The 14,342-nt window shown below is 41.0% G+C and overlaps 2 protein-coding genes across 2 annotated transcripts in view; one reads left to right on the top strand and one right to left on the bottom strand.

Annotated features, from left to right (window-relative positions):
• The window catches only part of MAP3K2 (mitogen-activated protein kinase kinase kinase 2), a 35,531-nt gene extending 29,762 nt beyond the window's left edge, over positions 1-5,769 (top strand). Inside the window, exon 16 of the mRNA XM_005878525.2 lies at positions 425-5,769. Coding sequence (XP_005878587.1) covers positions 425-650 — 226 coding nt within the window. The 3' untranslated portion in view covers positions 651-5,769. The remainder of the gene's footprint in view (positions 1-424) is intronic.
• Positions 5,770-12,837: 7,068 nt separating this feature from the next.
• Positions 12,838-13,938, bottom strand: LOC102246795 (60S ribosomal protein L37-like). Its single transcript, XM_005878528.2, has 2 exons — positions 13,831-13,938; positions 12,838-13,137 (listed from the first exon to the last, which is right to left on the bottom strand). Exons 1-2 carry the CDS (start codon positions 13,831-13,833, stop codon positions 12,865-12,867), a joined length of 276 nt encoding a protein of 91 aa, XP_005878590.1. The 5' UTR covers positions 13,834-13,938; the 3' UTR covers positions 12,838-12,864.
• Positions 13,939-14,342: the final 404 nt, after the last annotated feature.

Below are 14,342 nucleotides of genomic sequence, written 5' to 3'. Positions count from 1 at the left end.
TGAAATAGGATGTCAGGGTTGCAAGGGTGAATATTTTAATTATGCCTCATTGAAGCTTAATCATTGACTTCCATTCTTGACGAAGGGTTTTATCTTAAGCATCTTCAGCACTAGAAAACTATTTTTCATTTCCCTAAGAACTTAGAAGTAATCAATTTTTACTGTTAGTCTCTTATAATTCAGCTATTCTTAAAGTAATACTTTGTGCTTAACCATTTGAGTCAGTCCTTAAATTGTGGTTTATTTTCACTGATTTTTATCTTTAAACTATGTTATATATAGTTACAACCTTTTAATGAAACTAAACTTGAAATCAATCACACTTAATGTATATTGACTTCACTCCTGTTTCTTATTTTGTAGTAACTATCCTTCTTTATGATGATCTTGTTTGTGTAAATGTAACTTTTAAATTCCTTTTCAGGAGTGTGGGCTGTACTGTGGTAGAAATGCTAACTGAAAAGCCTCCGTGGGCGGAATATGAAGCAATGGCTGCCATCTTTAAAATCGCCACTCAGCCCACAAACCCCAAGCTGCCCCCTCAGGTCTCCGACTACACCCGGGATTTCCTCCAGCGCATCTTCACGGAGGCCAAGCTGAGGCCGTCGGCGGAGGAGCTGCTGAGGCACCTGTTCGTGCACTGTCACTAGCAGCCAGCCCCCCTGCCCCCGGCGCCCATCTGCCTGCACCTCCTCTCTGACTGCACTTTTCTTTTTTATAAAAAAGAGAGATGGGAGGAAAAAGACAAGAGGGAAAGTGTTTCTCTTGATTCTTGGTTAAATTTGTTTAATAATAGTAACCTAAATTTTTTATATTTAATCGTTTTTTTCCCTTACAAGAACTTGAAACTTTTTTTTAAAATTTTTATAGTGTACTGATGTGGTTCAGACATATAAAGCACTTTAGTACGTGGTCACTCTTTCTAGTACAAACAGATCATTTGGAATACCTGGGACTAGAGGGTCTTTCTCTGTGCTACCGGCAAATCGGTGGTGATAGACATGGAAACAAGGAGAAGAAAATGATATCTGCTTTGTAGTTTTTAATGACAGTACTTAAAATAGATCCTCATTTGTGGGTTTGAGCCCTAAACTTGAGTCTAGAGTGGGTACTCAACTTAAAGAATATAGGTTCCTCCTTATATCTGTATTCTTTAGATCCTAACCTCTGTATACCAAGCTTCTTGCTCAGTAGGAATCATGATAGAAAATATGAATCTCTAAGAACTATGTTTATTTGTTAATCCTAACCAGTATAATAAGCAAATACACTATAGAAGATCCATGTTACTGGGATCTAAAAACCTTGTGGGATAGTTTTCTGGTTTGTTTGTTTTTTAAAAAAAGATACTATTTTATTTTAAAACAGATATGGAAGTCAATGAGCAAATCCAAATTAAAAGACAAAAGGAGATTGCTTTACTTAATGTGTGCACAGTAGAAGAGACCACGTTTGCCAATCAAGAGAAATAATGAGAAGCAGAAGTATGTGTTGTTTAGTGTATTTTAAAGTATGATCTTTACCTGAGTGAGAAAGTCCCAAAATTAAGAGAAAGAATAAATAATCAAAATAATGTATATTCTATCTTCCTATTTCTAGCTCCTGATTCCCCATAGGGTAACATTTCTTAGGAACTAAGAGTTTCACCTGGAGTTTCCATGAAGCTAGTGTCGGGAGAAAAACCCTTGTTCTTGGGATCACAGAATACTGAGCCACCTCAAACATAGTAAGATAGTGGCTCTCCAGGGGCAGGGCTGTTTCCCTTGGCACCTGCAAGGCCTGGAGACAGCTTTGGCTTCACAGCTTAGGAGGATGCCAGTGGCATCTAGTGAGTCGAGGCCAGGGATGCTGCTAAACAAACCATAGTCTGTAAGGACCACACCTGCTCCCGACAGAACCATCCTGCTCAAAATGTCCAAAGTGCCAAAGTTCAGGAGCCCTGTGGTAAAGACCAGCCCCAGTTACAGACTGCTGGCAGCCATTTACAAAGCAGGTTCCTTGCAAACAGTAATTTCAGAGATAGGATGCATAGTGAGTGTTTTACAAGAGCAAATACCACTGCTTCAAGTCAGGGTGAATGACCTCAACACCAGTAGCAACCCATTCCTTCCCAGCTGCACATCGCACCCAAAGCAGGAACTCCCTGCTAGAGACAGAGTGGCTTCAAACACAGAGCTCATTGAACTCCACTGTCTGCATATATTCTTTCCTCAACTCAGCTTATAGTCATGGGAAAAGCAAAGCATATCAAAACAAGGTTTAACTACTTTATAGGAAAGTTAAAACCGCCAGGTATTTCTAGTACAATGTATCCACTAAGAGCAAGGACTTTGAATGGAAGGAGACACCTAGGAGAAGCCATGATCCCTGATGGACTGGAGCTACTGAAAAATATGAATGATATCAGTGATGTGGCCACTTGCAATATTTCCCAGTTTATTAAAGCAAGTGCGAAGTGCTTTATGTTTAAAGATCTAGAAAGTAGTAGTCTTCCTGGAGGCCCTATATGTGATGCCTTTTATGGGATTCATAGGGGATGCAGATATTTCATTTTCTGCTAAAAAGTATGATCTTTAGGGACTCAGCTGTTTCTGAAGTTCATTAGATTGTGGTTTACTGTATCAGGTCCTATCTGTCATTCCCTGTAGGAAATTTGAAGTTCTACTAGCTAGTCTGAGAAGAAGTCAAAACACCAAGATTCTCATACCCTGTAATCCACGGAAGCGGCTCACCAGGAAGAATATGAATCAGTGGTCTCCCTGGAGGTCAGCGGCACCCTGTGCTGGGAGCCATCCCCAAGGACAAGGAGCTGTCCCGTTTCTCATCTTCTCATGGGTGAAGGCATCACTTGTGCTGGAGCGAGACCACAGTGTCTGGGCCAAGGGGCTTTTCCTTTGTTCTTTGTCTCTGTGGCTGTGATTTCCTTCTGACTCTTGTTGGTCTGTCAGGGTAACCAGCGGTGCAGAATCTGAGACTAACACTCTTTAGAGAGAGATCCTGAGAGACTCTGACACCCAAAGCAAAATTGTTTGCTTTTTTCAGTCTCCCTTTTACTTTTAAATGCATAGAAAACAAATCACCTGAAAGAAACTGCTACTTTAACACTGCTGCAGAAGACCTTTGTTTTATAGGAAAAATATTATTAGCTATGGGAGAGTACTGTTCTTTATGTAAAGACTTAAAAATAGACTAATAGTTTACAGAGTTATTATATAAAATGTGATGTGAATTTATTTTAAATAAGTTGTAAAGGTACCAAAACCGCAAGAAAAGTTAATATATATAAAAGCTACTAGAACAAAAAAGCTTGAAGTGGGATGACATATGGAAGAGCAAAAGTAAATTTTAAAAAGAAATTTTTGAGCTAAAACACCTTTATCAGGGGCAATTAGATATAACACTCCACCCCTTTTTTTTTCTAATGGTATGGATCAACAAATGAAATTTGAACTTTTTAAGATGACTCTAAATGTGTTTTGTTTTTTAGCTGCACAACTCATTCTTCTATAGGTAGTGCTTCTTTGCTGAGGCTGGAAAGGGTCAGACTGCTGACTGTGCCTTCACGATGCCGCGCTCAGGCTGTGGCGGACTCTGGTGCTGGGAAGGTCCCCGGGCAGTCTGACCGTGCTTTTCAGGAAGTGTCTTTCCACTTGGGCCTTGCGGGAGTCACGATGGCAGGACCTAGGTTTTGGCCAAGTAGAAGATTTTACATCGCAAACAAAATGCATTGAGTAAAAGGGTTGAAAAATAGAATGACTAATGGAAATTTAGTAATGGTTAGTAATTCTTTCAAATGTATTTGAAATTTTCTGTATGAATATCTTACAATTTTTTCCATTTTCCTCATTTACAAAACATGTTTCTAACTTGAAAAAATGGTTAAAGACTGTTGCCTTAGAAAGTTTTCAGAGGCATCGTCAACCTCCCATATTTATATGAAATTGAAACGCACAGGTTGAATGAGCTACAAAAAAAATTAAAGCTTATTTTAGAGTAAATTGAATTGGCTTTCACTTGAGATTCTATCTTATTCTTTAGAAACTATGTTAAAAAGAAAAATTATTTGTTTAGAGCAGCTTTCTGCTACTTTACCTCTTACATGTGTCAGGTCTGATCTCTAGTATTTCTGAGATGGAGTTTGGATAAGATACGTGAAGTCATTAAGAAAATCAAATCTGAATAGTTTATAGGGACGACCACGCTTGGGCTCAAAAGTCAAGATGTTTGCCACATGCCAACTCCTTGGCCCATGGCAGCGTTCCGAGCCAGGGGTTTCATTTGGGGTCTAGGGACCAATAGCTTGGATATAAAATCATCTGGTGTCAGTCAAGTATAGTAATCAGTTTTTTTAAATAAGGTGAATCTTTTTTTATTTGCTCACTCAGTAATTGTGGCTACTGTGTCAGTACTAATTCACTTACCCTTAAGGAGATCCCAGCCTAGGAGGAGACACGGGCAAACAGTACCCTCACTCTGAGAGCTCAGCAATGATGTTTAAAGTCTTACGGTTTCTTGTGATGTAAGGAAATAGCAGTTTTGGGTAATTATTGGCTGTTACAAACCAAAATGTCATTAACAACATGAATTAAAAGTAGCCCCAAATTAGAGGGACCTCCGTTGTTCAGCAGCCGCTCTCTCAGGACTCCCTCCCACAACCCAGCCTCTGCTCAGACAGTTCCGCCATGAAGGGCATTTATCCCATAAATAGTGCTTTTTCCTTCTGTTTCTTTTAAAGAAAAAAAAAACTTTATTTTGGTCTAAATTGTCTAGAAATTTTATAGGAATTGAATTCTGTCAACAGTGTTATTTATACTAAGATCCAGACAATTTCTTAAAACCTTCCTGTTTTATATTGGGTTTGACCTTTGTTACGAATGTAATGTTCATATTTATTTGAATTTTAAGATTGGTTAAATGTTAATGAAAAGCAATTTAACCGTTCATTTTTGGTAGTGCCTTTTTCTCTGTATGCCTTAATTTTATTTTATATGAATAATTCATGTTACCCACCAAAATGAAGTTTTTTTTCCAAAATCAGTAGTTTCAAGAATTGATTTGGCCTTAGACTGTGTATTAGCCCTTAAATATTTCTTACTTCCTGCTTCCTCCTCCTACCCTTTTCTACCTCTTCTTTTTAATGTTAGAAGACAAACATCGGCATTAATCTGCACAGACACAGCACAGTCTCCGCGAGGCGTGGACTGCTGAGATAGGAGAGAGTGTCCTCCTTCTAAAGGCAGGCGGGAAGGTGTCTTCCGGTGGGCGCTTGATTTTCAGTCAGATGGACACTGTCCAGAGTCTCTGTATATCATGGTTCAGTTCTGATGATCATAGCAGAGGTAGAATGGTTGTTTTTGCCCTAACAAGGTTGTTTAAATGGTTTACAAATGTTCAGGCAATGAGACGTAGGGCAATGAGCAAGAAATCCAGGGATAGCAAATTTCTAATCTAACATTGTAATGAAAACTCTAACTTACATTTCTGTGAAGTGTGTGTGTGTGTATAGTGGAGCAGGGATGGAAAGAGAGGAAAGGTATGAATGTTCAGTTAGATTAGTTTCTGTTCTTGGAGGAACAACTCAAATGTGTATGACCTACTGGTGATGGATGAGTAATCATCCTTGGGTAGGAATACCAGCATTCTTCACAAGTAACTAGTACAAATGATTATTTAATACAGGTATTTATTATAAATTGCCAAGCTCTTGGTTGCTAAAAGTAGATTAAAATTAAATTTGTATGTGTGTATAATAGCTTATACTTAACCCTTAAATAGAAAGTAATTGATTTTGCATAGTTCTTCATGAACTCTTTGGGATAGAAATTCTGCCAGACATTATCAAAACCAGCTTCCTTAGTTTATGAAACATTGGAAAGGAAATTCTCTTACACCTCCTCCTGGTTGGCTAGGGAGCGCATGCTGTGGAGCCACTGGCCCTGCTTCACGGGGTCTCCATCTGAGCAGGATGCCACAGCAGGCGAAGGAAGGGCAGAGCCAGCAGTGCCCACACTCGCCTCATGCGCTCTCAGGAGAGTCTGGAGACTCCTCTCAGTGATAGCGAGAGTGGACATGAGTCATGTCAGAGTACAGGGAGGAGTCAGCGAGAGAAAAGAGTAGAATCGTACCTGTTGCCTGCACCCAGTCTTTTATGTAGTTCTTCATGTTTTTCATAATTCTGCATTTTAATTGACAGTAATATATGTTTGATAAAACAGCAAAGGCATTAAATTAGTGAGTCCTGTTATTCCCTATGCCTGATTACTCTTGTTTGCATTCACAATCTGCAATATCAGAATCACTTTAAACCAAAGCTTTTATATTCCCTGCACACATTGCCAAAATGATTAGCACCGTTACTTCTGCCCACCTGTAAGCTAATGGGATAAAAATGACAAAGTAGATACTAGTAGAATCTGCATCTCAGTCTATCCTCAGGTAAAAGGAGAGGCACTCAGTGTTTGCACTTAGGCAGCAGAATTTACTTCAGCTATTACGGAACTACAGGCATTGCAGACTTGAGCCTGTACACCTGCCGAGCTCCTTAACATCAGCTGGCCATAGATACGTTGACTAGCGATGCCTGAGGTTGGAAGTGTACTTTCTTCTAGTGTCTTAACATTTAGGAACTTATGATTGACTTGGGAGACATATCAGGAAAGCTGTGAAGAAATGCAAATTATAGTCTGATGTCTGCTTTGTGCCATAGACACTTTGGAACATAAAAAAGAGTCTGCATTCCAGTTTACATGCAGCATTTGTCCACAAATAAGGATATCTGAGTCCTTTAATGACAGTTGAGAACAGTAAAGTTTGTGATTGTACTGAAAGCACTTTTATGTTCATTTATTTTTTTAGAATTTAAATTTTAAAAGCATATGTAACTAGTGGTGATTTTAGCATTAGCATTACTTAGAGGAGAGAGATAAGTAACAAAATTACATCTTAAACTCTAGTAGATACTTAGACTCCAAAAGGCATTTGACATATTCTAATTTTTCCAAAGACTTTTCCCCCCACCTGGAATAAGAAGGGAGGACTGGCCGAAACCGGTTTGGCTCAGTGGATAGAGTGTCGGTCTGCGGACTGAAAGGTCCCAGGTTTGATTCCGGTCAAGGGCATGTACCTGGGTTGCTGTCACATCCCCAGTGGGGGATGTGCAGGAGGCAGCTGATCGATGTTTCTGGCTCTCTATCTCTCTCCCTTCCTCTCTGTAGAAAATCAATAAAATATATTTAAAAAAAAAAAAGAAGGGAGGACTAATGGAAACACTGAGATGAAAAGGCTTATGGGCAAAAGGAAGTGGGAAAGTGGGCCAAACCTTGCAATATATCCTATTCAAGCAAAAGGACCGTGTCTAAGGGTAAGAATGCTTCTTTAAAAACATGATTGTTTTTAATACAATGTTAATTAGTAAAAGGTTTACATTTTTTCTATTGCTGTTGGTTTTAAAATTTGCTACTCTGCATTCAGAAATATTATAAAATAGTTAATACCAAGAATACTTTTAATGTCTGACATCTCTTACATTTCACATGGTTCTTTTTATTCAGATATCATTATAAATAAAAGTAAACTTGGATAAGTTTGAGAATAAACTTTGTTACAAACTATGATTATCAATTTGTAAATTTACCTTTTGGCCTAATGTACATTTTTTAATGTAGCCATTAAATTCTTTATATTTAACCTATTAGTTCTCTCTGTAAAAAATTTTAATCTCAGTTGAATGCTGGGCAGTTTATAATAATGTACAAATAATAATGTTTTTTTCCTATCAAGGTTGACTTTGCACATTTTTGGAAGTTTTTAATTTGTACACTGATGTACTGCTTTGACCAATAATTGTTGATGTGTGTATGAGCATCATGAATGTGTGCATTGAACTACTGTCTGTGTCTCTGTTTTAACTTCTTTCAACATGTGGCCATCAGTAACTGCACTGCTGTCACAGACTTACATGGACCTTACTGCTTTTACAGTGTATGCGCATCTTGGTTCTCTCTTTGTCGAAGAACTCAGGAGTTCAACTCACTTTCTGATTTTACATGTATCTTAAAATCCATGACTAAGTTGAAAGTATGCTTGCAACTCCATGTATCAGGGGATGTTGTGTGTGGAGATGTCTGTCTGTCTGTCTGTAGGCACATTTATATATTCCAGTAATTTCTTGTTTTCATTTGTTTCTACATTTTTATGAACTTGTTTTTTATAAGGGTACTGTTTAGTTAGAATTAAATATATGTAAAAGCTTTCTGAGAGATTATTTACTATATGAATATATTTTCAGCTGGCTGATCTAAAATATTTTTAAAATTTTGTTTTTAACCATTCACAACACATTTGTATTTCCAGAATTACACACAAGTTTACTTAGATGTAAGTTAAAGTACTCCTGGGAGGAAGAGCATTGGTTCTCTTTTGAGAATTCTCTGAAGTGCAAATTCAGAGGAAAAAGGAGATCGTAAGCAGTAGCAAAAACACACTGCCCACTAAAATGGCCTTTGAGTCCTCAGAGCTATGAAAAAACTGAGCACTAACTCATCTTGAAAAGATGCGGAGACTTTTCTGTCTCCAGGCTCTCTTGGCTGGTCCTACTGTTGTTGACTGTTTCCTTTATCCTACCCTAAAGATGTTAACAGTTAGGTTTTTTCCTCACTGGGCAAGGTCAGACCTCGTTTATGATTCTCTGCAATTGACTATAAATTGGTCTAGAAATGTCCAAACATACATTGAATGTCTTTGTACTGTACTGTGTATGCTAAGTAACTGGCAGAAAAAGAATTGGAAATTAAATTTCCAATCTGACAATGTTATTGTACTTAAGGAAATCCTTGTTTTTAATATGCGGTACCATGTAAAATTACTTGTGTTAGGAATACAGTCCACTGTTGAAGTTGAATGTCACTAAGCTTATTATGTTACAAGAGCCAGTATGATTAAAACCTCCCAGAAGCCAGATACAGCGTGGTATGTGCCACATTTCATGCATATTTTGACTTTGTGTTGTTCATTGAAAGTTGTGCTTGTAAAAATGTATAAAATTTCAGAGTTTTTATGTATTTGTTTTTCTTGCTGATAAATAGCTTTTTAAAAATCTAATGTGAAAGAAACCATGTTTATATTTTGTTAGTGATCAGTGACTTTGTTTATATGGAAATTTGTATATTGTTGGCACACATTTTTTTTAGATTTATCATGCATGAAGGCTGCAATAATTAGCACAATGAAAATTGCTTTTTTTTTTAACATGTTAATTCATTTGAAAGATTGTGGTGCAGAGGGTTACTGTAAGTAACCTGGGTTATGGAATATAAATGAACGGCACTCTGAGTGTTAATAAAGCTAATATTTATTTCCACTGTGATTGGTTTGTCCAAATCTGTTCTTGGACGCAGTGTGTTCCCACTTGTACCTTCTTTGCCTGAGTTGATCACTTTCTAGGAGACCAAGCACAGACTAACCTAGAAACATTGCAACTAAATCTTGCTAGAGTATACATCTGTGAAGTCCTACCCACCAGGCTCTGGCATATCTTTTTCTGGACACTTTGATTACCCAAGTCAGAAATTAACAGTGATGAAGCATAGCATAAACACTGCCTTTGAAACTCACAGGTCTTGGGCATAGCTTCACAGTCAAGCAACAGTGTAGAGTCCAAGGGCTTGTTATAAGGGCTCTTCAGCACTCAGCTGAACTGCTCTTTTAAAAACAAGGTACACTTTTTAAAAATAGCATGAACAAAGCCTACTTAGTCAAAGTGTAAGGAATGGGTGTTCCCACAGTATTGGAGAAATTTAAATTATTCTTTTTATATTTATTTAATAAATTGATGGGGTGACATTGGTCAACATAAACATTTAGGTTTTAGGTGTGGGTTTCTATGTTACAAGATCTGTATATTACACCGTGTGCCCACCACCCAAAATTAAATCTTCTGTTACCAAGTGATCATTTAAATTAATACTTTCATATAGAGGGCAACTTAGCAATGCAAGATAAAAGCCTCAGAATCTTGTATATTTTCTGACCCAGCAATTCTGTATCTATGAATTCTGTGGCAATGATTGCAACTGTGCTTAAGATAGCTAATATATATAAAATCCTAAGCGACTGGCTGGCCGGTAGCTATGACATGCACTGACCACCAGGGGGCAGGTGCTCAACGCAGGAGCAGAAACCACAGACATGGAACAGACTGATGGATCTCAGAGGGAAGGGGGTAAAGGGGAGGGCAGGAAGAGATTAACCAAAGATCTTATATGCATACTAGAGGCCCAGTGCATTGATTCATGCACCGGTGGGGTCCCTCGGCCTGGCCTGCATCCTCTCACAATCTGGGACCCCTCGGGGGATGTCGGAGAGCCGGTTTTGGCCCGATCCCCGCAAGCCAGGCCAAGGGGCCCCACCAGTGCACAAGTCCATGCACTGGGCCTCTAGTATAGCTATACAAGCCCCAAATTGAGGCTATGTTCAACAATGGGGGTTATGTAACGAAGTACCACAATCGGGCTAGTAGCTTATAACATCAGAAATTTGTCAACTCTGGAGGCTAGAAGTTCAAAATCAAGGTGTCGGCAGGGCCATGTTCCTGTGGAAGCGCAGGGAAGTCTGCTCCTTCCAGCTCTCGGTGGCCCCAGGTTCTCTGTGGCTCGTGCTGACAGCTGCATTCTCTGCCTTCTGTCCTCACATGGTGTCCCCCCTCTTTGTGTCTACCCCTCTGTGTGTGTGTCCCATGTTTATAAGGACACCAGAGTCATATTGGATTAGGGCGCACCCTGATGACCTCATTTTAACTTGCTTACGTCGAAAACCCTGTTTCCAAATAAGGTCACATCCCAAGGTACCCGAGGTTAGGACTTCAAAATCTCTCATTTGGTGGAAAGGCAAATCCATTGTAGTCAGTTCTGTGGCCCCTAAAAATTCTATTCTACTCACATGCAAAATACATTCACCCCATCCCACCATATACCAGTCAATAATTCCAGCATCCACACGAAGGCCAATATTCATCTAAACAACTTAAAATCATCTAACTCATTCAAATCAATTATTGGTTAGACTTGGTGTATGGTTCCTGCTGGAGCAAAAGTCCTTTTCATCTGTGAACCTATCAAACCAGACTACTCTGCTTTCAGGTGGGACAGATGGAGGGTAGACAGTTATACTTCGGAAGGGAGAAAGCAAAAGGAAAGGGCCTAGGTCCCAAGCAAGTCAAACCTAACAGGGCCAACAGACTTCATTCGATGGTAAGACTTGAGGAAAACCCTCATAGGCCCCTGGCTCTGTCCTGAGGAGCCCACTGGGTGGTGGCATTGCTCCCTCAGGACCAAGGAGGTGCCCCAAAGGCACTGGCCCACCCCTGTGCCTGTGCCTCCCAGCCCGTGACAGCAGCTGCCTGCTGGCCTTTGAACTGCCTTCCAGTCACTCTTCCCTTTCCTTAAAGTAGAACATGTTTGCAGCCGGACAGCTCCACCAGTCCCTTTCCTCCCACAGATGTCCAGGTCTGGCAGCCTTCCTTCCTCAGTCCCTTCTCTCTGGAAGCTGGCGGGGTTTCTGCTGCCATCATTGCGTGTACCCACCCGTAAACCACAAGCCTGATCTTTTTTTTTTTTATTTTACTTTTTCTCTTAAATCCACTTTGTCCAAGTAATCTTTTTTTTAAATTTTGTTTTATTGCTTAAAGTATTACAAAGAGTATTACATATGTCTCCTTTTTTTTCCCCCTTGACATCCCCCCGGCCTCCCCTACTCTCCAGTGTCTTATGTCCATTGGTTATGCTTATATGTATGCATACAAGTCCTCCGGTTGATCTCTTACCCCCGCCTCCCGCCACCCAAGCCTCCCCAGCCTTCCCGCTGTAGTTTGACAGTCTATTCGATGCTGCTCTGCCTCTGTATCTATTTTTGTTCATCAGTTTATAATGGTCTTTATTATCCATAAATGAGTGAGATCATGTGGTATTTTTCTTTCATTGACTGGCTTATTTCACTTAACATAATGCTCTCCAGTTCCATCCATGCTGTTGCAAATGGTAAGAATTCCTTCTTTTTTACAGCAGCATAGTATTCCATCGTGTAGATGTACCACAGTTTTCTAATCCATTCATCTACTGATGGGCACTTAGGCTGTTTCCAAATCTTAGCTATGGTGAATTGTGCTGCTATGAACATATGGGTGCACATATCCTTTCTGATTGGTGTTTCTGGTTTCTTGGGATATATTCCTAGAAGTGGGATCACAGGGTCAAATGGGAGTTCCATGTTTTGTTTTTTGAGGAAACTCCATACTGTCTTCCATAGTGGCTGCACCAGTCTGCATTCCCACCAGCAGTGCACAAGTGTTCCTTTTTCTCCACATCCTCTCCAGCACTTGTCATTTGTTGATTTCTGATAAGGGCCTAATCTCCAAAATCTATAGGGAACTCATACAACTTAACAAAAGGAAAATAAACAATCCAATCAAAAAATGGGCAAAGGACCTAAATAAACACCTTTCAAAAGAGCACATTCAGAAAGCCAAGAGACATATGAAAACATGCTCAAAGCCGCTAATCATCCGAGAGATGCAAATCAAAACAACAATGAGGTACCATCTCACACCTGTCAGAATGGCTATCATCAACAAATCAACAAACGACAAGTGCTGGAGAGGATGTGGAGAAAAAGGAACACTCATGCACTGCTGGTGGGAATGCAGACTGGTGCAGCCACTATGGAAGACAGTATGGAGTTTCCTCAAAAAGCTGGAAATGGAACTTGATATCTGGTATTGAGATCCCACCTACTTTGTTCTTCTTTCTCAGGATCACTGCAGCTATTCGGGGTCTTTTTTTTTTTTTTTGAAAACCGAGATTTATTGCGCAACTAATCACTGAAATCCTTGGGTTTAGGAGTTGTTCCTTCACGGAATCCATGCCTGAACCTGCAGTACACGATTTTCAGGTGCCGCATGCGACCCGTCCCGGTGGTGTTCCGTCGCTTGGCCTTGGCACTCCAGTTATACTTCCTCTTGCGCTTGGCGGGGTAGCCGCACTTGCCGCAGGTGGACTTCTGCAGGTGGTAGGCCTTGGAGCCGCAGCGGCGGCACAGCGTGTGCGTCTTGTTGCGGCGCTTGCCGAACGAGGACGTCCCCTTCGTCTGCAAACGGAGGAGCAAACAACTCAGCCACTGGTCGCCTCGGGCCCGGAAACTAGAGGAGACGGGACCGACCCAAGGGCTGGAGCCGTCGGGGTGTTTGGTTCTTTCCTGAAAGGCTCGATCAGAAACCACTACCCGACACGTCTCGGCTGGTGGGGAAAGGCAATAACCGGACCAAAGATTCTATCAATAAAAACCTTTAACCGGAAAAAAATGTCACCACCGGCCTTTCACGTCATCTCAAGCTTTCCGCAAGAGGTGCTGTGCTTTGAAATCTGCTACATTTGGGGGGGGGGGTGGATAAATAAGTGTTTTTCCTACCTACCCTCACCCCAGAACCTTAGGCAGCCTGCCCGGCACCGCCACCAACTAATTCCTTTGCTTACAGCGCCCAACACTCCAAACCAAGCTGCTGCTTCCTTCAGTGCCCACTCGCGGGCAGGGCGGTGCGGGAGCCCAAAGCTCGGATCGCAGCAACGGACCTAAAGCGGCTCCGGTTCCACGACTACAGGCTCAGCACCCCAGGTACAGTCAGGAGACATTCTTCTGGGTCTTGAGGGCCCCAGCGAGTCCCTTTCCTGTCCACCCGCTGCCCTTATCGGGGACCTTGCCAGGAGCCCCACGGAGAGCGAGGAGCGAGGCGCGGGGGACGAGGATGGAAGGTGATTAGAACAGCCCTTGCAACCAACTCACCATCTTGCTTCTGCCGCCGAGACCAAAGAGGCCGGAAGAGAAGACACTTCCGCTATATCGCGCAGAGAAGCTTCCGCTCAGGGAAGTACTTCCGGAGGGCGCGGTGCGCCGTTCTCAAGTGTCCGTCGCCGCGGTGAGCTGGGTGGAAAGGAGGTTCCGGAGCGAGACGGGGCCAATAGGAGTTTAGCTCCCTATTTCTGTGAAGCCATCTGGCCCCAGGTTTTTGTTTGCTGGAAGCTTTTTGATGACTGCTTCAATTTCTTCCATAGTTATTGGCCTATTGAGATTTTTAGATTCTTCCTGATTGAGTTTTTGAAGGTTGTATTTTTCTAGGAATATGTCTATATCCTCCAGGTTGTCTAATTTGTTGGAGTAAAGTTGTTCATAGTATTTTTTAAAATATATTTTATTGATTTTTTACAGAGAGGAAAGGAGAGGGATAGAGAGTTAGAAACATCGATGAGAGAGAAACATCGATCAGCTGCCTCCTGCACACCCCCTACTGGGGATGT

Source organism: Myotis brandtii, unplaced genomic scaffold (genome assembly GCF_000412655.1).
Source record: "Myotis brandtii unplaced genomic scaffold, ASM41265v1 scaffold563, whole genome shotgun sequence".
Taxonomy (NCBI): domain Eukaryota; kingdom Metazoa; phylum Chordata; class Mammalia; order Chiroptera; family Vespertilionidae; genus Myotis; species Myotis brandtii.
The sequence above is the reverse complement of the archived record's forward strand: the minus strand, read 5'-3'. Positions and strand labels throughout refer to the sequence as shown.